The sequence below is a fragment of the Diabrotica virgifera genome, chromosome 9 (genome assembly GCF_917563875.1).
Source record: "Diabrotica virgifera virgifera chromosome 9, PGI_DIABVI_V3a".
Classification (NCBI taxonomy): Eukaryota; Metazoa; Arthropoda; class Insecta; order Coleoptera; family Chrysomelidae; genus Diabrotica; species Diabrotica virgifera.
The window spans coordinates 21,478,909-21,506,576 of record NC_065451.1 but is presented as its reverse complement, the minus strand read 5'-3'; the positions used below and the strand labels follow the sequence as shown (position 1 = coordinate 21,506,576).

The 27,668-nt window shown below is 33.4% G+C and overlaps 1 protein-coding gene across 1 annotated transcript in view; it reads left to right on the top strand.

Moving 5' to 3' along the window:
* The window catches only part of LOC126891698 (nitric oxide synthase, salivary gland), a 1,179,385-nt gene extending 1,152,293 nt beyond the window's left edge, over positions 1–27,092 (top strand). The window contains exons 18-22 of the mRNA XM_050660959.1: positions 206–416; positions 1,775–1,862; positions 7,308–7,575; positions 20,038–20,229; positions 26,916–27,092. Coding sequence (XP_050516916.1) covers positions 206–416; positions 1,775–1,862; positions 7,308–7,575; positions 20,038–20,229; positions 26,916–27,023 — 867 coding nt within the window. The 3' untranslated portion in view covers positions 27,024–27,092. The remainder of the gene's footprint in view (positions 1–205; positions 417–1,774; positions 1,863–7,307; positions 7,576–20,037; positions 20,230–26,915) is intronic.
* Positions 27,093–27,668: the final 576 nt, after the last annotated feature.

Sequence of the window (27,668 nt, the reverse complement as noted above, 5' to 3'; positions counted from 1 at the left end):
TTTATTGTATAATCACGTTTTGTGAGTCCGTAAAATTTATATCCGATATATCTTGTCACTGATCACGATAATCGAAGTTAGCCAGGAAAGGTAGTTATCGGTGATTTATAAATCACGGTGATTGAATCGCCGGTAGTGAAATCAGGTCCCACTACTACCTATACTACATATATTGTATTGCTTACTAACTGGATTTTGTTTTAAGGACTCCGCTTCATATGAAGAATGGCGACACTGGAGGTACCCCCATCTGTTAGAAGTTTTAAATCAATTCCCCTCGGTTCTACCTCATGCCGCTCTCCTTTCCGCACAATTAAGTTTACTTCAACCGAGATATTACTCTATATCTTCAAGTCAGCGCCTAAATCCCAATGAAATCCATCTGACAGTAGCTGTTGTACAATATAAAACTCAAGGTATAGTATAAAATAAGAATAATAATAATAATTTTAGGTATTTTGAAGTTATCTATGTACAAGGTGATTAACTGGTTCAAACACATGTAATGTTATGTACCAAAATTTGAGATAAAGATGTTTAATGTTTATTTTAATTTATTTAAAGTCTTCTTAACACTGACATTAAAACGCGATGACTTTATAAAGTTTACTGATTTAACCATATAAATTTATGTAATGTAAAAATGCTAATTGCGCTTATATAGTTCGCTACACTCTTCGAAACGCTTCCAGAATCCAATGGAATTCTCTCGACGTCACAGGACAGCCGTAGCGTTAAGGTTGGCGTAACATTACACCCTACTTAAGAGATGGTTTCTCCTAGAACCTTGTCGAGACTGGAACTGGATGCTATCCGCAGCTCCCAGCTGTGCAGATCATGCAGAGTCCAACAGACTAGTCACTGGACGTCAGTGTCTTTAAAGATTTTTTCCACCGTATTGCGGACAACCCTCCAATCTAATTACCGGCACTCTAGCTTTGGTATGGCTAACTTTTGTATGTTGGATTGCAACACGTGTTCTCTCAATTGGAGTAATGCCTTCCATATATCTTGATAGATAGGTTAGTCATGGACAGTGTTTTTGTTTCAAGATAGAAAAGGTAACGTGATGCATCTTGGAGTTTCAAAGCTTTGCCGGGAGCTGGTATTTGCCATTGAATTTCTGCAACTCGACCAAACTTTCTTCGAAAGATGGATGCCAACCCTTGTGCATCTTTAATACTGGCCGGCATAGTATGGGCCAATGAGAAGTCATCTGAAAGTGCGAGTAGATATTGCTTTTTTTTGTTCATAGTGGTAACACCATGTCTTGCTTTACTGGTACCTCCATGGGCCCCATGAATTCTTCAAATGTGAGGTTAGGTACTTCTTGGACTTGGTTTGTTTCTACTCTTCATCTACGCGGTGGTCTCCTTTAAATAACGCCAGCTGGTTATGGAGTATTATTATCGGTTTTTCCCTCAGAATCTTACTTATTCGGTAGATGATATCGTTAATCTCCTTGCGCTTCTTTGGATTATAGAGCCAGACTCTATCATTATTCGTAAATCATTCCTTGTTGTCTTAAGTATCGTACCGGTTATTCATTCTATCACTAGCTACCTGAGGATAGGAACTCAAATAATATATCGTTCATTCTCCTTCGTAATTCGTTCACATAATCTTCACCAAATACGTATCTTCTCCAGGTCGACATTCAACTCTAGATCACAAGATGGCTAACAACATTAAATGTTTTTAGTATACTAATGTGTTTCAAGCACTCAAAATTATTTTTGATTTAATAGACTAATAAAATTAATATTTGTTTTAGATGGAGCAAGTGACTTACATTATGGTGTTTGCTCAAATTACTTGAAGGAAGTTGACTTAAACACTGAAGTGTATACTGTAGTTCGAAGGTGAGTCGAACTTCCAATATTTGTTATTTATTTTTTAATAGTATTAACAGGCCTCCGCAGGGATAGCTGCGGGGAATAGAGCATTATACTCCCTATCATCATTATAAAAAGGCTAAAAAAATCTAAATTAAGACTGCAAATATCAATTATTCAATCAATAAACAATTAGTATTGGAATGCAAAAATCCTGTGAGTTATATAAATATGGTTCTTGCTGGGACAGTGTGACAGAGGAATGGAGGAGCAGTTACAACAATGAATTAGAGACTCTCTTCGGGCAGGGAAACATCGTGAGATACATAAAATCCAATAGACTTAAGATGGACATGCCACGTGGTACGGAGTGATGACGACAGACTGATTAGCAATGTATTTTGGAAAAGATCAGACGGTAGAAGACCAGCAGGATGGTCTAAAAAAGGTGAAAAGATGCAGTCAGAGAAGCCTTGGAGAAGATGGAAGTGAGACCATGGGAAATAGTAGCACAGGATCGGAACCAATGGAAGAGAATAGTAAACGCGGCAAAGACTCACGAAGAGTTGTAAAAGCCAAAGATGATTAGGGTGCATCGAAAAAGACGAAAAAATTTTTTTTTGCGATGGAAAAGTAATACCTTACAAAAGTTGCCCAATCAACTATTAAGAATTAAGACGAAAAAAATTTTTTTTGCGATGGAAAAGTAATACCTTACAAAAGTTGCCCAATCAACTGTTAAGTATTTTGGCAAAATTTTTTCAAAATTGGAAAATATCTTCTGCCCCCCCCCCCCCAAGACAATTAAAAATTTTGAAAAAATGTTAGCAGAGGAAAAAATTTTTATTTCGAAATGAAAATGTAATAGCTCACAAAAGTTGCCTTAGTATTTTAGTAAAATTACGTTGAAATAAAAAAATATTTTCTGCCCCCCACGGCAACTAAAAATTAGAAAAAATACATTAATATGTGAATTTCTTTTGTAAGGGAAATGTAATATCTTATTAATAAATAAATTCGGTTCATAGGCGTAACCAGGGGGGGGGTTTTGGGGGTTGTACCCCCCCATTGGGATGTACTTTGAGCTCTATACGCTTAACACCATAGCCCTCAGAGACCTTCCAGTAGTTGTAACCCCCCCCCTTTCAGGTAGTTGTAACCCCCCCCTTAGGATCATCCTGGTTACGCCTATGATTCGGTTAAAATTCTAAAATATTTTCTGGTTTCGTAAAGCAATTAAAAATTTTACTTAAGAGGATCGGTACGTATTTTCGGCTGCAATGCTATTTAAATGGGGATTTATTTTTTTCGAATCCTGAGAAAATTAATAAGTATTTTTGAAAAATTTAAACGCAGAATGAAAGATTACGTTATTAGCGAGGGCCGAAAGTCCCTAAAAACTTCTATAATGTTTATTTTAATAAGTTACAGGGGTGAAAAACTAAGAGAAAATTTAATGTGATTTTTAATTTCAAATATATCATTCAAAATAAACTTTTTATTTATTCTAAGGGACTTTCGGCCCTCGGTAATAATTTAGTCTTTCATTCTGCGTTTAAATTTTTCAAAAATATTTATTGGTTTTTTCAGGATTTGAAAAAAATGAACACAATGCCGTGGTAATATTTTCCAAATCTATCTTTGTCTTACAACGCACTCAGCCGAATATAATATTGTCAGCATATATTGTCAGTCAGTATATTCTGTGATCCAAGTATTTTGTTGTTAAAGATGTTCAAAATCGTAAGCGTTCCATAAAAATATATGTATTATTAAAAAATCACTTTAACACTTTTCCGCTTTCCTCGATTGAGTATTAGTCTTTGTTGTACAAATAAATTATTACAATCACTGAATACATAGTTAGTGAAAAAATTATCACATTTATTAACTGAATTAATAATTTGCAATTATAAAAATAACAGTTATCCAAGAACATTCAAAACCCATCTCTTTAAATTAATGATGACATTTTCAAGTAGAATGACATTCTAGTAATGTTTACATATCCATACCAGTGTGAATTTTACTACACGTAATTTGCCGTGTAAAGACAGAAAAAGTAGGGATACACGTAAAATATTTGCGAATTATGTACCCATAGCCTTAATAGAATATAAATTTTACTTATAAGAAAAGAATACTAAAACATTCTTTTTATAACAAAATAGCCTAACTTATCCGTCTCCCTGACGTCACCAAAGTTTTTTAATACCAAAATAAATATAAAGCAAAGTACAAAATTAGGTATATAAATATTACAAAAAAATATGGTAAAAGCATTCTATTCGAAGATGTCTTCCGATTTAGCATTAAAGTGAGGCATAGTTTTTCTGGAATCAATTCGAGTTTTTATAAATCCATCCCTCGAATACGCTCCACAAACTACTAGAGAAGCTTGTGTCACAAGCTTGACACATCGTTCTACACATTGTTTGTGGCAGTGATATTTCTCAATCTCAATGTTAAAAGGGTCTAAGTTATTATTCTTAATAAAATCTCGCAGATTGTCACTCGAAAATCTAGAGAATATAGGTGGTTCTGTAAGGTGACATTCTTGTTAGTTAATTAACTCAAAGTAGTCGTTTCAATCAAAATTTTTATAGGAGAAAGTTTGAAGACCCTCACGTTTTTTGATTTGTTCACTGGCAAACTTCTTTTGATGTCCAAGGGGTCGATCTTTTGAATGTCGCAGACACACAAACCACTGAAGCGGTTTTTTAAGTTGTTCTTCTAACAGACGTATTACATCACCCTTAACGCCAGTATTTACGACTGTTTCGTCATATTCAATAGCTGGATTTGATACTTTCTGATATACCAGACAGCGGATACCTATATCCGAAATATTTGCACCCTGGCTCATGCACAAATGTTATGTGTTCTTCCACGATCGATTGACCATAAAACTTGGTACTGTTTTTTACTTGAGCTAAAGTTTTGTCTTTGCTTCGGTAACTTTCTTCTTTTACCGTTGTTCTCTCTGATTTTATTTGTTTCTGTTTTCCCTATCAATCGAACTTATCACCATTTATCTGGGACCTCTTTGATTTAATAGAAATTCGCGCATCCAGAGGCACTTTTTGAGATTTGATACAAAGACAATTAATCAGAGTGACACATTTGCATGCTGCAAGATCGAAACGTGTAGTTTTACTTTTGTTCTTAAGCATTGAATTTTATTTTTGTAAAACTCACTGTTTTGCCTCTTCTTAAATGGTTTCATAAGTTGCATATATTTGTCATGATAGGCTTTTAAAAGCTGAGTAATTCTTGTACGTTAAATTATTGGAATTAAAGCCTTTTTCCATATTTCCTCCAATTTAATTGCAACCTGTTCGGCAATACCAGAAAATTCTGGCTCTTTCTTGCTGAGTTTTTTTATCCTCTTGCAACCTCAAAACTTCATCGCTTGTTTGTATTTCGGTAAAACATTTTCAGGTATATTTGGTGGTTGCCCAAAAATGGGGCAGTCCACAGCACATCTTGAGTTGGTTCCCCATGGTCCTGGTTTATCTATTTTAAAAATCTTTAATTTGCAATCAACAATAATAACAAAGTAAGGCATCGCACCAAACATAAGTGAAAATTACACGCACGGACTCACGAAGCGGGACATTTGAAAGGGGTTGGGGAGACTGAAAAGACAAATAAAACTTTAAATATCGTTTAAATTTGTAATTGACAACATTTTAAGTTTTCTTTAATTGATCTTAGATCGAGTTTTAGGTCGAGCACATATTTTATTCCAAATAATATAAATTGAAATTTCCATAAAAATCAGATATTTAATAAAATTCAAGGTCGTTGGGGGGCAGAAAATGCGCTTAGAAAAAAAAATTAAAAATACCAATGTGCTAAAAAATAACACTAGCAACTTTTTCACGCTATTAGATATAACATTTCCAACTTTTATTTTTTCGATGTACAGTTCATATAGGGTGTTTGGTAAAGAATGGGCCATAGCTTAACTTTAGATTCCTGAGGTTAAAATAGGTCGATTTAAGCTAACTTACTTTAGTACAAAAGTTGATAATAACCTAAATACAGGGTGACAAGGTAACTTTTACCTTATTTATTTTTGAATATTTCCTGACAGGCATGGGACAACAACACGAAATTTTTTAAGTAGTGCTGCTATTGTACAATCTACTAAATTATGTTAAACAAACGTTTCTGGCTACTACCAGAGGCGTACCACAAGGGAAGGTGAATGGTTTACCCTTCTCAAATTCTACGCCACTGGCGGAATTGCTATTTTAGTACAATTTTTTAATTATCCAATACTTTCTATGTAAAAAATATACTCTTCATTCGTAACGATAAAGCCATTAGTTTTCGAGATAATTGAAGCTAAAAATGAAGGAGCATAATACATTAATCAAAATAAGTGTGATTTTCATTTTTAACTTCAAACATCTCGAAAACTAATGACTTTATCGTTACGAATGAAGAGTATATTATTTGCATAGAAACTATTGGAGAAACTAAAAATTATGGGAAGGATCAACCATTCACTTTTCCTGTCGTACGGCTCTGGTATTAACCACAAACGATTATTTAACATAATTTAGTAGCGTGTACAATACCTACACTTTCTGCCAAGTACCATAAGGGTATATCAAATAGTTGTACAGTACCGGGCACACATAGTTCTTAAAGTTTTAAGTAAAAAATTAATTTTAAAAAAGACTACTTTAAAATAATTGGACATATCCGTGTGATACTTGTCAGAAAGTGTAGGCACTGTACACCCTACTAAATTATGTTAAATAATCGTTTCTGACTACTACCAGAGGCGTACGACAGGGGAAAGTGAATGGTTGGCCCTTCTCAAATTCTACGCCACTGATGAAACTGATATTTTAGCATAATTTTTAGATTCTCCAATACTTTCTATGCAAATAATGTACTCTTCATTCGTAACGATAGTCATTAGTTTTCGAGATATTTGAAGTTAAAAATGAAAAGGCACACTTATTTTGATTAATGTATTATGCTCCTTCGTTTTTAGCTTTAAATATCTCGAAAACTAATGGCTTTATCGTTACAAATGAAGAGTATGTTTTTTACATATAAAATATTGGAGAATCAAAAAATTGCACTAAAATAGCAATTCCGCTAGTGGCGTAGAATTTGGGACGGGTCAACCATTCACGTTGCCCCGTCGTACGCCTCTGGTCGTAGCCAGAAACGTTTCTTTAACACAATTTAGTAGATTGTACAATACCAGCACCACTTACCAAATTTGGTGTTGTTGTCCCATGCCTGTCAGGAAATACCTATTCAAAAATAAATAAAATAAAAGTTTAATTATGACACCCTGTATTTCGGTTATTGTACATATTTTTGTTGCCAATATTGTTCACATTTCGTCTCAAAACTTTTAAACTTAGTTTGAGTTAAATACATGTATTGCCTTCCATTACTGATGACTTTTACTTCTAATAATTACTTATCTTCCCTTTTCAGTGCGCCAGGATTTTATCTACCAACAGATGAGTCCATTCCGATTATTGCAGTAGGTCCAGGAACTGGAATTGCACCATTCCGAGGTTTCTGGCAAGAAAGGGCGGCCCTACTAAAAGAAAAACCCGGTAACTTAGGCAAAATGTGGTTATTCTTCGGTTGCAGAACGAAAGATATGGACCTGTTTGGAGAGGAAAAGGACGAAATGGTTAAACTGAATGTTATGGACCGTACGTTCCTTGCTTTATCCAGAGAACCTGGTGAACCAAAGGTAAAAATTATATTTTTCCGTTTATATTCAATGACTTCAATACTTAATTTATTTAAATGATAAAAATGATGAAAGGGTTGCCAATGCGAGTCCATTATACTACTGGATAAGGAAATGAGGAAATTAATTTATTTAGTTTTTATTTTAATTTATTTACATTTATTTTTAATTTATTTATACTAAACACTATTTACACTTAAACATAATTTATATAATGCAAAATTTATCTCCCGATAATAATACGCGCTTATCAGACTTTTCGATACAATTTATAAACTCAACAGTAACTACGGCAAAGACTAACGAACAGTTATAGGTCTTGGGCCCACATATAAAATTATTATTTATGACCACACCGTTGAAACTTTTTGTACTTGTTATTTGGGTGGAGTCGGACAAATTTGGAGCTTGGCGCATTATGGTAGTGGGGCGTTTGTCTGTCAAGTGGTGACGAAGTTGTCAATTTTATGCAAGAAAAAAATTGATAACCACATTGGTCATTTTATTTTAATCAATGGTTTTTATCATATAAACAGCGAAAACCATTTTGTCGGACAAAAATATTGGGGCATATGATACGTCGGACACGCTAAATATGTCAAATTTATGAAAAAAATTAATTTATTACCACATGGATAATTTTAACTGAATCTACCATAAAACCTTTTTACAATAATGTGGTAACCTTTTGATTTACAACCATTTTTCCGACAAAATTAGTAGGTTATAAGTAATTATATTCTTAATCACAAAATCAAAGTGTCGGACAAAAATATTGGGGCAAATCGACAGTCGGACAAAAAATTTAATTTTTATTAGTAAACTATACTTTTAAACTATGCTGGGTTCGTGCATCTCTTATCTTTATAACCATTTTTCCGACAAAAGTGGTAGGTTACAAGTAACTATATTTTTAAACAAAAGATGTAATTGTCTGACAAAAAGGTTGGGGCAAACGAACAAATAACTTAATTCTTTTAGGCTATCGACGAGAAGGTATTATCAGAAAAAATTTTAAAACAGTTTTTCTCGGTTATTTTTGAATCGATTTAGCTGAAAATTGGTACACACACTAAGTAAAACATTTAAAAGGGTATGACGTAGAGCTGTACCCAAAATTTTCCCAAAAAATTTTCCGACAAGAGGGAAAATTTTAGAAAAATTGTGATCTGATAATTTGTGTACATACTCCTTGAACAACGACAAACATCGTTATGTAGTTTTTTTCTCGAATTTAAAAAAAAATTTCCGACACAAGTATCAGGTTATAAGTAGGTATATTCTAAATCAAAAAATCTAAGTGTCCGACAAAATGTTGGGGCAAATCCAAAGTCGGACAAAAAATTTAATTTTTATTAATAAACTATAATTTTAAACTATGCTGGGTTCGTGCATTCCTTATCTTTACAACCATTTTTCCGACAAAAGTAGTAAGTTACAAGTAATTATATTCTTAAACAGAAAATGTAATTGTCTGACAAAAATGTTGGGGCAACCGAACAGAAAACTTAATTCTTTTAGGCTACCGATAAGGAAGTATTATCAAAAAAAATTTTAAAACAGTTTTTCTTGGTAATTTTTGAATCGATTTAGCTGAAAATTGGTACACACTCTAAGTACAATATTTAAAAGGGCATGACGTAGAGCTGTACCCAAAATTTTCACCATTGGCGCGCATACGGGTAATATGAGCCGAAGAATACGTAATATAATATGAAGTCAAAAATGTATAAAAATTACTTTTTTTTAATTTTACCAAAACGCCCCATTATTTTTGTCCGACAAGTGATCCAATATGCATTACACATGTAAAAAACAGTACAAAATAAAAATAACATCTGTGGTAATAAATAAAAAAAACTTCAGGAAATTGACATCTTCGGCGCATCCGACTGCGCATATGCCCCGTGAAAATTGTCCGACAAGGTTACCACATTATTGTAAAAAGGTTTTATGTTAGATACCCTTAAAATTATCCATGTGGTAATAAATTTATTATTTTCATAAATTTGACATACCTATTTAGCGTGTCCGACGCGTCATATGCCCCAATATTTTTGTCCGACAAAATTGTTTTCGCTGTTTATATGATAAAAACCATTGATTAAAATAAAATGATCAATGTGGTTATAAATTTTTTTTGCATAAAATTGACAACTTCGTGACCGATTGACAGACAAACGCCCCACTACCCTAATGCGCTAAGCTCCAAATTTGTCCGACTCCACCCAAATAACAAGTACAAAAAGTTTCAACGGTGTGGTTATAAATAATAATTTTATATGTGGGACTAAAACCTATTATAACGGCACTAATGATAATGAAAAAAAGTTTTCTTGGGAACCTGAAAGCTCAACTCTATGACTATGATGATAATAACGAAATAAATAACGATAAAAAGTGCTATTTGTTATTTATGTTCGGCAATCATCAAAGCAGCTATTCTAGCTTATTTACAGCAGTTCTAAACAGTTTTTTTTGGTGCAACAAAACCACTCTTTTGAGTTTCTCATCCAGAATATTCTTCTGTGAATTACTTCGTCTTTCCTTGTATTATACACTCACCGGCACAAAATTATGTCACTAAAAATTTTTGATTACGTTTGACGATTTATAACTTTACTAATACAAACCCCTGTAGGAAGAGTGAGGCACTACAACTACCTCGGTACCATAATAAATGAAGAATGGACCAACAAACAAGAGATAAGAGTGCGCAACGAAAAAGCTAGATTAACCTTCAATCGTAAGGGAGCCTTTTTCAAGAGCCGTTCTTTTGGTATAAAAGTACGAATGCTGAGATGTTGCGTTTTCTCTGTCCTTTTTTATGGTGTTGAGTCATGGACCTTGAACAAAGATATGTGCCGAAAATTGGAAGCATTTGAGATGTGCCTATATCGGAGTTTCTTAAAATCGCATGGACTGATCAGGTCACAAATGAAGAGGTCCTTAGAAGAATGGGGAAGAACCAAGAGGTACTAACCACCATCAAATCTCGATAGTTGGAATACTTTGGACACATTATGCGACATGAATCCTCCGAGCTATCCTGCAAGGAAAAATATTTGGAAAGCGAGGTCCAGGAAAAAGAACATCCTGGTTAAAGAACCTCAGAAACTGGTTCAACACAACATATGTGCAGCTTTTTCGCGTTGCTGCAGATAAAGTGAAGATTGCCATGATGATCGCCAACATTCGTCACGGATAGGCACATCAAGAAGAAGTAGAATCTACCTGACCATTTTTTTTTCAGCAATTGCTGTTGTCGGAAAACGCTAGATTAACTGATTTGCATATTTAATATTACAAAACAGATAATTACCAGAGAACGGCAGTTCTCGTCAGTGGCGCACAATACCCCTACATGTGACACTATATATACACGAAATTTTCGATTTTCTAAATCTGACTGAATTGAAAATTGGGCCAAATCCCATCTTAAAGTTTTGGAAAAGACTCGCCCATCCATATGTCAACTCTCCATTTTGGTCCAAGGGTGTAGATTTTACGGCCCTATCCATTTAGGGTCTGTTTTTCTTTGTCGTCCCCAAAATTCCCAGAAATTTAAAAAATGTAAGTCCGACCTTTACGGCTTCTGTGATAGTACTGATTATTTCATTCCTAGGAGATTCTGACCAATAGAAAGCTACAGAAATAAAGATTAAAGTGATTATTTTTTAATGATTCTAACTTCCAATCGTATACTAAGATATTTGATATCGTGTTAATTCTGTCAAATCAGATTAAAATTATACTGAGAATTATCTACTGTAGAAAATTACCGATAGAATTTTTTTAAGTAGATTGTTTCTGTTTAATGGCAACCAGTTTCCTAGTTTTGACAACTGTCACATTTAAGAAAATATCCATAATATACGTATTAAAAAATAATCTTACGAATATCACACGACAGTAAGAATAAATAAGAAAATAATGCTTCATTTTTACTCAAATTTGTTATCATTGGGCAAAAGCCACTCGAGCCTTGCGGGCTCTCGTGTCTATTGCCAGACAACAAATTTTCGAAAAACTGTAGCATTATTTTCAATTTATTCTCACTCTCTTGTGATATTATACCCGATTATTTTTTTCACCTGTCAAATTCTGACGTTTTTGCTTTTTCAGCCAATCACCACGCGTCGTTCTAGCCAATCATTGAGTGTAATACTGATAAAACAGCCTCTTCCTTGATAAAACAGTCTCTTCCCTGATAAAACTTAAGGTACCCTAAATTTCACATAATACGTTACGAACGACATTGGAAAATCTCATATTAGTTATAAAAATTGTGTTTTTAATAATTGTTCATTTTCGATTTAAACAGTTTTTTATGTATTAACAATATAATAAATAAATTGGTTCATTTTTAAATCATAAAATAATTTATCTATAACCTTTTTAAGACATTGATCCTAGTTGTCTTAAAAATATTTCACAGATGCCCGTGTTTACTAATAATACATATTGGTTCACAAAATAATCTTTTCAAATACCACTCGTCCTCTAAATTTTGCTTGATAAATTTAGAGGACTCGTGGTATTACCTTTGATAATTGTTGATAATATCCCGTCGTCATGTATATTACGTCAGATGCCCTTCGTTGCTACGAAATAATACATTCAGTGACATTAATGACAATTAATGTTTTAAAAATCATAAAAGTGATGACTTTCAACCGTCAAATATTTATAACAACTGTGTGTGCAGATATACGAAGGAGATGCAAGGTGGACAACATTAATAACTGGGTGAAAAGCAGAAGAGTAGAATGGAACGACCACATAAGCCGAATGACAACAAATAGAGTAGTAAGGACGGCGCGAGACGGTTCCCCAATAGGAAGACGATCAGTGGGAAGACCACGAAAAAGATGGAATGACATCTTACTGGAGGCACATTGAAAAACAGAGTAATGTCTATATAAAAAGAAGAAAAAGAAGAACTGTGTGTTTAATTGTACTAATTTGTACTTACATAAATAAATTACAATAAAATTTTGGTTTTGACCAGTTTTATTCATGAAATAATCGCAGCAAATTGCACTCGATCTCTAAAATTATTATCGAATTTTTGCCCTCGTGACACTTTCACATAATTTCACTCCCCTTCGGGTCGTGAAATTAAAACTGTCAAAGTGTCACTCAGGAAAAGTTCGATAATTTTAGAGCTGTTGTGCAACAATTACTACTGATTATTTCATTCATAGGAGATTCTGACCAATAGAAAGCTACAGAAATCTGAATTAAATTGATAATTTTTGATAATTGCCCGTCGTTAAGTATATTACGTTGGATGCCCTTCATTGCTATTACAATTAATGTTTTAAAAATTATAAAAGTGATGACTTTCAGTCGTCAAATAAAAACTTTGTGTTTAATTGTACTAATTTGTACTTACATAAATAAATTACAATAAAATTTTGGTTTTGAACAGTTTTATTCATGAAATAATCGCAACAAATTGCACTCGAACTCTAAAATTAATATAGAATTTTTGCCCTCGTGACACTTTGACATAATTTGACTCGCCTTTGGCTCGTGAAATTAAAACTGTCAAAGTGTCACTCGGGAAAAACTCAATAATTTTAGAGCTCTTGTGCAATTACTACTGATTATTTCATTCATAGGAGATTCTGACCAATAGAAAGCTACAGAAATCTGAATTAAATCGATAATTTTTGATAATCTCCCGTCGTTAGGTATATTACGTGAGATGCCCTTCGTTGCTACCAAAAAATACATTCAGTGACATTAATGACAATTAATGTTTTAAAAATTATAAAAGTGATGACTATCAATCGTCAAATATTTATAAAAACTGTGTGTTTAATGGTACTTACATAAATAAATTACAATAAAATTTTGGTTTTGAACAGTTTTATTCATGAAATAATCGCAACAAATTGCACTCGACCTCTGAAATTATGAAATTAATATAGAATTTTTGCTCTCGTGACACTTTGACATAATTTCACTCGCCTTCGGCTCGTGAAATTAAAACTGTCAAAGTGTCACTCGGGAAAAATTCAATAATTTCAGAGCTCTTGTGCAATTACTACTGATAATTACCTTTCCAACGCATGTCTAATCGGTTATACCATTGAAAAGTTACCGAGCTCAGAAATATGACTCAATTTTTATTTAAAAAGGGGAAAATGTTTGTGGATATGTTTGTATGTATGTGGGTGGAAAAGTTACACCGATTTGAATTTTTTTTCTTTGTTTCAAGCGGGCGTCGGGGTCTATTCAGAACCGGTGTATTAGTAGTTTGTGACTTTTGACTACCCATAAGCCAGCCATAGGGCAAGGTAGATACAAAATGGCATATTTTTTGGGCGTATATACCTTAGGTTCAAGGAGAGTCAGAAAAACCGCAGATACGCCAAATCAATAGCGTTGAGTTAAGCTTTCAAATGGTGCCTAAGCGGTCAAGATCATACCTGCACACGGCTCAATATAGCCGAAAAACTGAAAAATTAAACTTTGAAAATTTTGGTTTTTCGACAATTACTCAAAATTTCAACCTACAAATTGTGCCTGGTATACACCTCATAGCTGGGAAAATTCGAATTTTTATGTTATAGGCTTCATAAGTATGATCAAATCTATTTCTTATGGGAAAATTGGTTTTTCAAGCTCAATAATTCCTATAGTACCTTCAGTTATCATACTTGACCTTGCATGCATCAGATAATACTTGTCAATACGTTTCAAACTCATGTTTAATGATCAAAATCGCTTAAGCCGTTCAGAAGTTATTGAGCTCCGAAAGTATAATCCATTTAATCATTATCGCCGAAATGGTTTATGTTGTTGTAGTGGTTTATTACGACGCTAAGTTTGATGGGACAATCCGAGTTCATTTGCCGGCCATAATTATTAGGATGGCTGGGATATGAACTCAGATTGTCTTATCACAAGTCTGGTGGCGTAGCTACTAGATCACAGGTGCTCAAAGAGTCGATCGCGATCGACCGGTCGATCGCCAAAGTTTTTGAAGTCGATCGCGATTCACGGAAAAATACAAATGGAAAAGATATTATGACTGCTATTAAAGAAGTCCCGTTGTAACGTTCAACGGTTACTTAGGGAGTTTTTGTTGCTACGTAACGTACGCATCTCCGTATACGTAAAGCAACTAATGGTAGGGGAGCAAAGTATGCTAAATGTGCAGTCACTCGAGCGTTATGGGGACCTATTGGGTTGTGAAGAGTAGGTCCTAAAATCAAAAAAAGTTAAGTAAAATTTTCCATTTTAGTGGGCGCTTGCCATTTTTTAATTTAATTTTCCATTTCCAATAATCGTTTTTTCCGATTATAACGCCATCTATCCATAATTCGAAAAAATGTTTCGAATAAAAGTTACTTATTTTTACGTAAGGAATCCAAATCTGCAATAAAAAATTGGGGCTTCTATTTAAGATTTTAAAGTAACCCCCCACCCCACCTCCTTGGGGAGTCGTGTTTGGTGCCATTCGATAGATTTTTTAAAAGTATCGAATAAGTGTATTTTACAGTTTTTCGATCTGATGTTCATTTCGCGAAATATCGCGGGATTCGTATTTAAAATATTAAATTTACCCCCCACCCCTCTCCGTGGGAAGTCGTGTTTGGTATCATTCGATAGCTTTTTAAAATATATTGAGCACATATTTTTTAGTTTTTCGATTTGTCATTTATTTCGCGACATATTCGCTTATTTCTTGTGAAACTTTGGGACTCACCCATTTCCTTACCCCCTGCTCAAATCGTCAGATTTTTGAAATATACACTCTTTTGCATGTACTTAACTTACCTTATCTTAATCTGACAATTTCGAGTATTTTTAAGGATAGATTTTTTTTTCGGGCCCCCCTTAACGAACTCCCCTGTGTTAAGAGCCAATATATGGTAGAGGTTCATCTGCAGGGTACCAGGTTTCTCCCATATGCTAATCTGACGCGCTCGAGTAACTGCAAAAATCCCCGCTTGGGCTCCCCTACCATAACGTGTCGTAGAGGATGAAAAAATAGGTAGTTTTTTTAACTGCCTTAACGTAACGTAAAGCAAATCGTAAAGTCACTTTTAAATTCCGTTGACATTCAAAAAAATAAAACAATGTTCACACAATATACAATTAATATACAAATGTAAAAAAAGATAAATGAATGATGAAATTGTATGGTTTTAATTGCTTCTATTTAAATATAAAAATATTATTTTTCTTTAGGTTGAAATTTTTTTATTTTTGTTTATACCTACTTTTTAGTTGTAAATTATTGTGTACCTACATCAGAATTCCAGTAGGTATAATGTAAATAGTATGGTAATATTTATTTGAAAATTTTACTGAAACTAGGTCATTTGTTTATCTAGTTATTAATTGTGGTGATCACTGTATTTCTTAAATTAATACAAGATTTGTTTGTTTTGCTTAATTAATAGACAACTTAAAAACAATAAAATTTTAAATCTATTATGAAGTTCCAATTTCCAATTACAAACAGAATAATTTTACTCAAATAGACTAAACCAATAACCAATATAACCTTAAAATGTTTATAAACGGGTAGTACGCTGATGAAATGTTCATTTGGTAGGTAATCGGGCAAGATCCTCGTGTGCATTCGGTGACTTTCGGCTCGATAGGGATGCGTATGAACCTAACGTACCAGCCCGTAACCTTAGGTAATACGTATCGCGATACGGGAGTTCAACCATTAATGCGCAAGCGTATATGTCAAAAAGATGCGTTACGTTTACGTATTTGTGTGCACAAAAACTCCCTATTATTATCATGCGGCTATCTCCGCAATGTTCAATACTTAACGTGAAACGCTTAGACGTATCTAAATCATGGGAAAGACTTGGAAAGCAAAGTTAAGAGTGGTAAAATGTATAATACTTTTCTTTGCAATTTGGAGACTCAACCGATATGAATGATGCCGCCCAGTTGTGTATTTTTATTCGGATGGTATTTTCTGATATGTTGGCTAAAGAAGAATTGTTAACAACGCCTTTGGAAGAAAAAATTTACTGAGAAAATATATACAACGTTTTGTTTTTTAATTTTGTAAAATAATAGGAGCTACCGATTTACAAACTAGTGTGTATTACAACAGATGGTGTACCATCCATGACTGGCGTCAACAATGGATGTGTTGCACTGTGTCGAGCTAACGATGACTTGCCATCGTTTTTTCATTTCATTGCATCATTCACCAGAAATTTTTAGATAGGTTCCAGGAGTTAATTTTCGAAATAATTTGTTTTCTAGAAGAACGAGGGAATGACACTCATCTACTTCAAAACCAAAAAATGGCTGAGTGATCTGGCTTTCGTATCAGATTTAGTAAAGCATTTGAACCTATTTAATTTGGAACTACAGGATAAAAATAAAACAATTATTATCGATGTGATGAGCACAGTACCTACATTCTTTTATCGACAAATTGAAATTATTGATTAATCAAATGAACAGAAAGGATTTAAACAACTTTCCATCGTTTAAAAAAAAGGGTAATCCTCATTTGGATTATGTTTATTACTAGGAGACTGAGCTGCAAGCAGTTCGTAGTGAGTTTCATACACTTCGCTGATTTTAAAAAACACAGATATCGTAATATTTATGTCTAATCAATTATCTTGTAAAGAGATGAAAAAAATTGCCACTGAAATCTCCGTTACTTTCAATTAGATTCAATCAGCTAATTTCCGTCCAAAATGAGGTACTGAAAATAATGTCGGATATATATCTTCAATCCAGAGCGACCAATACGAAACTTTTTGTCTTTTATATCGCCAGACTTTTTTATATCGCCAGGATTTTTTATATCCGTCTTTGAAGCAAGTAGCTCTGCAGTTCACAGCATTTTTTGATCAACATAGTTGTGTCAGTCTGCATTTCCCCAAATTAAGGTAGTAAAATCAAAGTATTGTAATCGGCTAATTGATGCTTGCATTTTTGGTCCTCGGTAATTACGTACCATCATAATATTATGAAAAACTTGTGGATGATACGCAGTACCATGCATCAACATCCAAATAAAATTAAAATGAAAAACATGATTTTAATTACGACTCTCTGTAGTTACAACTTTTTATCAAATAGAAATGTGCAATAAAGTGTGTCATTTTCAAAATTGTTTTTTTTAACTATCAATCGATCGTTGGAAGCTTGAAGTTTATGTGGTAGATCCCACGCAGTATAAGTCTGAGCACCACTGTACACTTCGCGTCAAAAAAAACTGGTACACTTTTTTTTCCCAATGTAAACCTGTGTTCAGACTGGACACAATGGCTCGTGAATCACGGCGTTGTTGCCAGCACAGATAATGGAATTGCACTAAATCTAAATACAAAAAATAAAGTTAAAAAATCATGGTGGTGAATCGTAAAACGGGCCATGTAAAATTATAAACTGTTAAATTCCTGCTTCCCTAATCATTTTATAACAAAAGTCATGAGAAGCTATTTGTAGAGGATTAAAGTCTGTATTAAAAACAAAAGCTAAAATTGTTCTAGGATTTAAACACATTCCAGCATTTTGAAAAATACCTACATTTGCCACAGTAGGTATGTGTGTAAAAGTTAGGCCCACGGTATTATTTACCAGATTGTTCGCACACTATTGACTGAATAAAACATCTTTATTATTATTACCTTCACCTCAAATGAGGCTATCTTATCAATTTTATTATTTTTTAAACAAGAAATGATAAAATAAAAATTTTGACAGTTCAAATTGTCAATATTTATAATAACTTCACTGTGACCGAACGCAACCGATAAACATTATTGTAATGTGTGTGGCCTAACTTTGGCTTATTTCTGTGAAAAATTATTATATTTTTACAAAATTTTGGAATATGTTTAATTCGTAGAACAATTTTAACAGTTGTTTTCAATACATATTTCAATCCTTTAGAAATAGTTGTTTATGTGTTTTGATATAAAATAATTAGGGAAGCAGGAATTCTACAGTTTAAAATTTTACATTGAATATGGCCCGTTTTCCAATTCACCATTCGGTATAAAAATTTTAGACAGGTATTATTTTTACCTTTAACAACAAAAAACCGTATCTAATAAATTTAATATCCAGAGAGACGGTTGAGTTAAATGAGTTGAGTTTTGAATGAAATATTTGCAATTAAACATCATTAAATGTTGTCTTTATTTTCCCCCTGTAACTTCTTAAAATGAACATAGAAGTTTTCAGGGACTTTCGGCCCTCAGTAATAATGTAGTCTTTCATTCTGCGTTTAAATTTTTCAAAAATATTCATTATATTTCTCACGATTCGAAAAAAATGAATACATTTAATAAAACACATTGAACATTTTGACAGGCGACATTTTCCACCTATGTCTTTAATATTTCAGCAGTTTCGAATTTTATTGTAATACATGATATTTAAGTTCCACACTTGTCCACTGTTAAAGTTATTCATTTTGTATTCATTTCAAATTTTAATTTTTCCAGGGTGTTTTATTTATTAGTATCCCACAACCCTAAAAGAGTTTTGTGCTACACTTTACGAGAAACCCTTCACACTTCTCGATTTTAAATTAAACTATGTCTCGATTAAATCATGTCTAGAGTTATTATCTGTCATTCATGTCATATCTGTCATAAATTATAATAGAACACGAATTTATTTATGGGTACTTAATGAGATGATGGAACATTACAAAATTAATAAGAGATTTTTTTAGGATGCATGTTTAAATAAATGTGACTGACTAATCGAGATTGCTCGATGTTGTTTTAATTTTTAGTAAACCTACTAAAAACTTGCGATCTGCCGCACAGCCCTGCTTTTAGCTGGTTTGATATAATATTTTAGTTGGACTGGCAACGTTGCCTAGAAATAAGAATGACATATGTGACAAGACCAATTTACACAACTAGAAAAACACGATTTTCGGTTATAAGACTTGTACCAGTTTTTTTGACGCGAAGTGTACTAGATATTTGGGAGAGAATGCGAGAAAGGCGACTATTTATAACGCTGAACATGTAATCGAGAAACATTACATTCAACTTCATACATTTTATTTATAAAAAACTTTGAAAAGCTCGTGATACAAGAATAAAAAACCGCTAAACGCCGTAAAAATGTGTGGCGCATACAATATTCCAGCTACAAAAGAGCTGGAGGATTTTTTCCATAATATTTACTAAATTTGAAGTAAAACGCGCCACAAAAGACCCTCAAAATGCAAACTGAATCAAAGATACTGTTTTGTGGCGCGTTGTACTTCAAATTTAGCAAATATTATTGAAAAAATCTTTCAAAATAAAACTAAAATTTTATTTTGCATGAAAATGAAAATACATTTTCGCGCCACATAATATTCATATCAGATCTTTTGTAGCTGGAATATCACTCATTTTTACGGCGTTTAGCGGTTTTTTATTCTTGTAAGATTATTCCAGCTTGAAAACGTGTACTTAGGTACTGATATAGTTAATTTTTTAGGTCTATGTACAAGATTTAGCCTTACAAGAATCGGCTGCAATTTACCAACTTCTGGTTAAGGAAAAAGGTCATCTATACATTTGTGGAGACATTACCATGGCTGAAGATGTCTACCAGACAGTCCAAAACATAATTCAGAAAGAAGGAAAAATGAGAGATTCAGAAGTGCAGTCATATATGTTAGCATTGAGAGTAAGTATAAAAACTTTCAAGAAATTATATATAGGGTGAGGCAGATAAAGGGCCTATTAGAAATATCTCGAGAACTAAAGACAACTGAATTATCAAAATTGGAATAAGGGGGTTTTGAAGACTGATCTATTTAATGAAAATATTTTCATCTATTTGGTACCTCTGGTTATACCGGAAGTTGCTTATAGCTTCGTTTTTTTTTAAATGGGACACCCTGTATATTTTTACAGTGTTGGATTCTTCTCGATTTCTTCTTTCTTAAAATATAAGGTTTTGTAAGATTATACAGGGTCGGTTAAAAGATAATTACGTTTTCTTATTAATTTCCTAGCAATATTCACACGCTGTAGGATTGTAGTAGTTTGACATAATAAATTCTATTTATGTTCAAATGATTTTTACTATAGTGTACTATTGTTAACAATTATTAGCGTAGCTAAATTTTTAATTTTAGTATACAGGGTGGGTCGAAACTCGGAATGAGTATTTTCTGAGTTTTCTTAAATATTTTAGTATTGTAATCAAATGATATTTTATGGTACTTTTTACTTCTTAAGCATTCCCTATACCTAACTGCTTTAGTTTGTGCTTAACTGTTAATCGCACGAACAATCTTAACTTCGATGGTATTTTGATACCTCAACCACTATTGGCAATTTTAAGTATCAATATAGATAAATTTGTATTTATTTCCAAAAAATTATTTGTGACTGAATATTTTCACGGCCAACTTAATACAATTTCACCTATTTTGTGTTGCAATTAATGTTTGGTTTGAATCACCAATAACTCACAAATTAAAGAAGTTAGGTATAGGGAATGCTTAAGATATTAAAAAGTACCATAAAATAACATTTCATTACAATACCAAAATACAGGGTGTTCCATTTAAGAAAACTGAGAAAATACTCAATCCGAGTTTCGACCAACCCTGTATACTAAAATGAAAAATTTAACTATACCAATAACTCTTAGCAATAGTAGACTAGGTATATTAAAAATCATTTGAACATTAATAGAGTTTATTATGCCAAACTACTACAATCCTACAGGGTGTTAATGTTGCTAAGAAATTAATAAGAAAACGTAATTCTTTTAACTTACCCTGTATAATATTACAAAACCTTATATTTTATGAAAGAAGAAATCGAGGAGAATCCAAAAATGTAAAAATATACAGGGTGTCCCATTTAAAAAAAAACAAGTTACAATCAACTTTCGGTATAACCGGAAGTAGCAAAGAGGAGAAAATATTGTCATTAAATAGTTCATACCTCAAAACCCCTGTATTCCAATTTTCAAGATTCTCTTAGCTTTAGTTCTCGAGATATTTCTAATAAGCCCTTTATCTGCCTCACCCTGTATACATAGTACCTATAAGTGCTACATTCAGGTATATTTTGCAAAGTGTTGGAGATAGACTTCAGCCTTGTCTTAGTCTCTTATTTACCCCAAGAGCTGGCGGAGAACTGATTTTTAATCTTGATTTTTAATCGCAAATAATTGTAAAATTGTTTTACTGCTTCCATAAGTGTAATATTTATAAACTCCTGGACAAAAATTAACGCACCACTCATATTTTTCTCAATAATCTTTATTTATTGATAATTTACTGTACAAGTTACCTATGGACCTTGTTTGACAGTGACAGTTGTTACAGTCGGAAAAATGAAAGAATACCCATGAACGAACATATAAAACACGCTGTATTTTCCTATCACTGTGTCACAAAGAAAATTGTCCAGTGCAAGTACTTGTAACAATAATTATTACATGTACTTGCGCTGGCCAATTTTTTGTGTGACACGGTGACAGGAAAATACAGCGTGTTTTATATGTTCGTTCATGGGTATTCTTTCATTTTTCCTACTGTATGTAAGCTAATAATAGTCTTGTTTTAACAATAATTTGTATTAAACTTCGTTTTAGACTAAAAATGAGTTAAACTTTTCATAAAAAGTGCCGATTAAAGCAAAATGCTTGTGAGAAACAAGCTTTTTATTGTAATATTTTTCATCACATGCATGTTTGGAAGTTAATTTGCATAATAATCAAATAAAAAAATGAACCGCCAAAGAAATTTGTAAATGGAGGAGGCAGTGCGAGCATCGACTCTCCTAGATGAAGGATATTGAATGCGATACGTTGCAAGTTTGTTAAGTTGTGCTCACTACGGAGACTAAAGGATTGTATCCTCGCTCCGAGCCTCGCTCCCTGGTATTTATATTCGTGAGTTCTGGCATTTAAAATAATGTATTTATTTTAAATGCGAGAATTCACGAATATAAATATGTACCAGGGAGCGAGGGTCGGAGCGAGGATACAATCCTTTGGTCTCCGTAGTGAGCACACCCTTAGGAAGACATCATTCCAGCATCAGTCGCAAGGTGAGGCGATACAATGAAACAGGGTCGTACCATCGAAGACCAGGGTAAGGGCGAAAACGTTGCACTAATCAAATTGATGATCGTTTTTGAGACAACGTGCTCTGAGAGATAGGAGAGATAGTCACCAGTAATTTGCTAAAAATTGAACTAGCAGATGTTCGAAATGTCGCGATATCGTCTCGAATAGTTAGAAGAGGTTTACGTGAAGAAGAATTAAGCAACAGGAAACCGGCCAAAAACGGCTTGCTTACCACAGAACACAGGGTTCAGAGATTGAATTTTGCAAGATTGCATCAAAATTGCAGCATCGATGATTGGAACCGAGTTCTTTTCTCCGATGAGACTTCTTCTTCTTCTTTGCCCTTTAATTCGTCCAATGTTGAACATAGGCTTCCCCCAGTTTCCTCCATTCGCTTCTGTTTAGTGCTTTTTGTTTCCAGTGCGTTCCTCCTATCTTTTTAATGTCGTCTCCCCATCTCATCTGGGGTCGTCCTCTTGCCCTCTTTCCTGTCCATGGTCTCCATTGTTGTATCGTGCTATTCCACCTATTGTCCGTTTGTCTAGCGTTATGACCTTCGAAGCTCCATTTTAGCCTGGCTATATGTTGGCCTGCGTCTTTGACTTTTGTTCTATTTCTGACCCAGTTGTTTTGCTTTTTGTCTGTCAATTTTACTCCTAACATGCTCTCTCCATGGCTCTTTGTGTCTTCATTATTTTATCCATGTTTGCCTTAGTCAATGTCCATGTTTGGCATGCGTATGTGAGAATTGTGAGTATGCATTGGTCAAACACTCTTGTTTTTAAGTATTGTTGTATTTTTTTATACTTTAGGACCCATTTTAATTTTACAAATCCTGCCCAGGCTAATCTGACCCTTCTTTTTACCTCCGCTGTTTGGTTTTCCTTATTTATCTTTATCATCTGTCCCAAATATATATAATCATTAACCGCTTCTATTGTGGTGTCGTTTAGTATTACGTTTCTATTGTCTTGTGTGTTTGTCATTGTTTTTGTTTTGGCAAAATTCATTTTTAGACCTATTTGTTCGGATTCATTTGCTAGTTCGGTTAGCATGGTTTGTAGTTCTTCAAAACTTGATGCTATGACTACTACATCGTCTGCATATCTTAGGTGGTTTAGTTTCTTTCCATTTATGTTTATTCCCATGTTTGTCCATTCCATTGTTTTGAAAACATCTTCCAGTGCTAATTTAAATAGTTTAGGAGAAATAACATCTCCCTGTCGCACTCATCTGTTAATTGGTATGGGTTTTGTGGTTTCTTCCAATTGTACTGTCATTGAGAGATGAGACTAGAGTAAGCCTAAAAGCTCCAGATGGTCGTGAGCGTGTCTAGCGAAGGCGAGGTAAAGGTTTGCCAGCTGCAATATCTCTCCTAAAGTACCTTTTGGTGGTGGCTCTGAAATGTTTTGGGGGGGGAATTTGTTTTGAAGCTCGTACGGAGTTGGTCCCCATACGTACGAGGTCTATGAATGCCCATTATTAATTAGACAATTTTTAAAGAAACAATAAGGCAAATTAAGGTCATGATAAAGTTATGTTGGACTTATTTTTGTAGGTGTTTATTATTATTTCGATGTAACTTAGTTGTTTTATTTTGTGTTCAAATTGTAAATATTTAGATTATTTAAAGTGGTGTGGCGTTAACTTTGTCCAGGAGTTTAGATAAACTTTCCAGGAATTGCCATAGTCTACATCATCATCATCATCATCATCATCACCAACTATTCCATCCATCGTTTGATGTTAAGCATCCCTTAGGTGTATCATTCATTTCTTTTCATTGTTATTTGCATCTATTCGTGGCCAGCCATTCGGTTGATGTCATCAGTCCACCTGGTCTGAGGTCTGCTTGTACTTCTCTTACTTGCTTTTGGTCCTGCCCAGTTCCATTTTGGGCAGAACCAGGACTCTACTAAAAGTTCTTTGAAATACTTTTCCCAGTGTCTTCAGACTTTATGCTGTATATTAGGTCTCTATTTCTGTGCTTCCTGTGATTCTGGTTCCACTTGAGGTGAGACGTATGTATTCGTTGACTTCAAGCGAAACACGAATATGAATTAAAGGACCCCGCAGATACCTTATGGGAAATGGCACTCTGTCAAATGCTCTGAAATTTTGGATTCTGGTAGTCCTTGATGTGTAGAACAAAAGACTTCATGGGCGCGTAGCTCCAAAAGATCATAGTTCTAAGATATAAGCCTCTGAAGTTATAGGTATAGTGAGGACGTTTGAGTTGGAATAAATTCATTAACTCGAGAATGGGCGACTCTGGAGATAAATTACGAATCGGGTCAATTTTTATTTTTAAATTATAATTTTTTGGCATATATATCATAATAGTGACGTCATCCATCTGGGCGTGATGACGCAATCAATGATTTTTTTAAATAGGAATAGGGGTCGTGTGATAGCTCATTTGAAAGGTTATTTAATTCTCTATTCACTAATATAAACATTAACATAATCATTTATATAGGGTACCCATTCGAAATACATTTTGCTGCTGTCATAAAACAAAAAAAAGGGTTTATTTGATAAATAAATATTGTTTTTCGCTTAAATTCAATATTAAATCTGCCACCCACCTGCCTCTTAGCAGTGTGAATATTTAATTTAAGCGAAAAGCAATGTTTATTTTTCAAATTAACATTTTTTGAAGATATTTCTTTAGCGGCGAATCGATTGAGTGTAAAATTTGATTGATCCCCGCGCATGCGCACACCGACAGTATGGTATTAGTGGTTATACGGGCTCTGATTGGGTGTTGAAATTTTGAAATTATCTGTCAATAATTGTTCAATATGGAGGTTATCGGTAAACAAAAATATTGTATAATATTAGTTTTTATTGATGTGTGGACAGAAATAAAATCAAATTTATAATTATAGTGACTTTTTAAATAGTTTTGAAAAGCCGCAGGTACGTAATTCTAAATGTTTCAGTTGGAAATACCTAATAGTTTCAATACCTATCTATTTGGAAAATGTAAACAAAATAATGTAGTTACCTACTAGTAGGCAATGCTTTAATTTACATAATCTGATTACGAACAAACTTTCTACAAATCTTCATCTCATATATCGTTTTCTTACTGTATATTTTGTTGTATTTTATTTCGACAAAAATCAAACTAATAATTTTATTAAATTCATATAAATTTATGGTGTAAACGTTTAGTTTGTGTATATTCCCACATGAAGTACACGCGAATGTGGTGCAGTTTGAAATGCCGTCAACTTTCGTACGGTGCGGTAGACGTGAAGTGGGTTCGAGCCCCAAGCAAGTTATTTTTTTATTTTTTTTATAGATTTTATGATTGTAAGTATATTATATAATTTTTGAAGATATTCTTCTTTTTTGAAAGTGGTAGATAAGAAAGTTAGTTTGATTTTTAAATAAAATAAGTACAAATAACCTTTTAAGTATATTTACTTCGTTTAAATTACCTATTATATAATAAAAGAATATCTTTTTACGTGCGTACAAAGTACACACACATTCTTTTTTTCTGTTTTCTGACAGCAGTAAAATGTATTTCGAATTAAATAAATTATGTACATTCTTCTTTTTGTCTCAATTAATTTAATTAAAATGAATTTTTGGCCACCCTGTATAAATAATTATGTTAATGTATATATTACTGAATAGAGCAGTGGTTCTCAACCTTTTTGAGTGATGTACCACCTACAGTTATTTTTATTATTTTTGGTACCACCCATATTTTTAAATTGTATTATCAATACTTACTAAGTACTACTATTTTAATTTTTTCTGTGTTTTGTGTACCACCGCCAATAATGATATGTACCACCAGTGGTACATGTACCACAGATTGAGAACCTCTGGAATAGAGAATTGAATTACCTTTCAAATGAGCTATCACACGACCCCTATTCCTATTTAAAAAAATATCGATTGCGTCATCACGCCCAGATGGATGACGTCACTAGTGTGATATATATTCCAAATAATTATAATTTAAAAATAAAAATCGAGCTGATTCGTAATTTATCTCCAGAGTCTCCCATTCTCGAGAAAATGAATTTATTCCAACTCAAACGTCTTCACTGTACCTATAACTTCAGAGGCTTATATCTTAGAACTACGATTTTTTGGAGCTACGCGCCCATGGAGTCTTTTGTTCTACACATCAAGGACTACCAGAATCCAAAATTTCAGAGCATTTGACAGAGGGCCATTTCCCAATAAGGTTTCTGCGGTGTCATTTATTCACCAAATATTAACCGAACCTTGTTCTAACACTTTGAATGTTTCAGGACGAAAATAGATATCACGAAGACATATTTGGTGTAACTTTAAGGACTGCTGAAGTTCACAATCGATCAAGAGAGTCAGCAAGAATACGATTGGCTACGGAATCTTAACAATATTAGACCATTTTAGATTTAAGAGAATCTATTATATATTAAATAATATAGACCAATCTGAAACAACATTGATCGTATGGGTTTGTCGAAATATTTCCCAAATAGTATTGATAAAACTATCTTAAATATAAAAATTTAAGAAAGTCTTCTGTGTAAAAGGTATATTTATTTAAAAACATTTTACACAGAAGACTTTCTTCAATTTTTTTAATTAATGGTATACAGCCAGTTACAGGAAAATTTTTCCTTATGGATTTTATCTTAAATATATTTCTTTATATTCAGGCCTACTCTATAACTACAAATCGAATAGAAATGAGTCAAATCGAATAGAGATCAGCAAGTCGGATCCGAATTTGTAGGAATCATAGGCGTAACCAGGATGATCCTAAGGGGGGGGGGGTTACAACTACTGGAAGGTCTCTGAGGGCTATGGTGTTAAGCGTATAGAGCTCAAATTACATTCCAATCTGGGGTTGGCGGGTGGTGGGGGTTATAACCTCCAAAACCCCCCTGGTTACGCCTATGGTAGGAATTGGTATTTTGTAACTCATCTCTACCTCTACTATCGGAACGTTGTATAGAAATTCATTTCGACTATATAGTGCATTTAGATTTTCACTTCGGAAAAAATCAAACAAG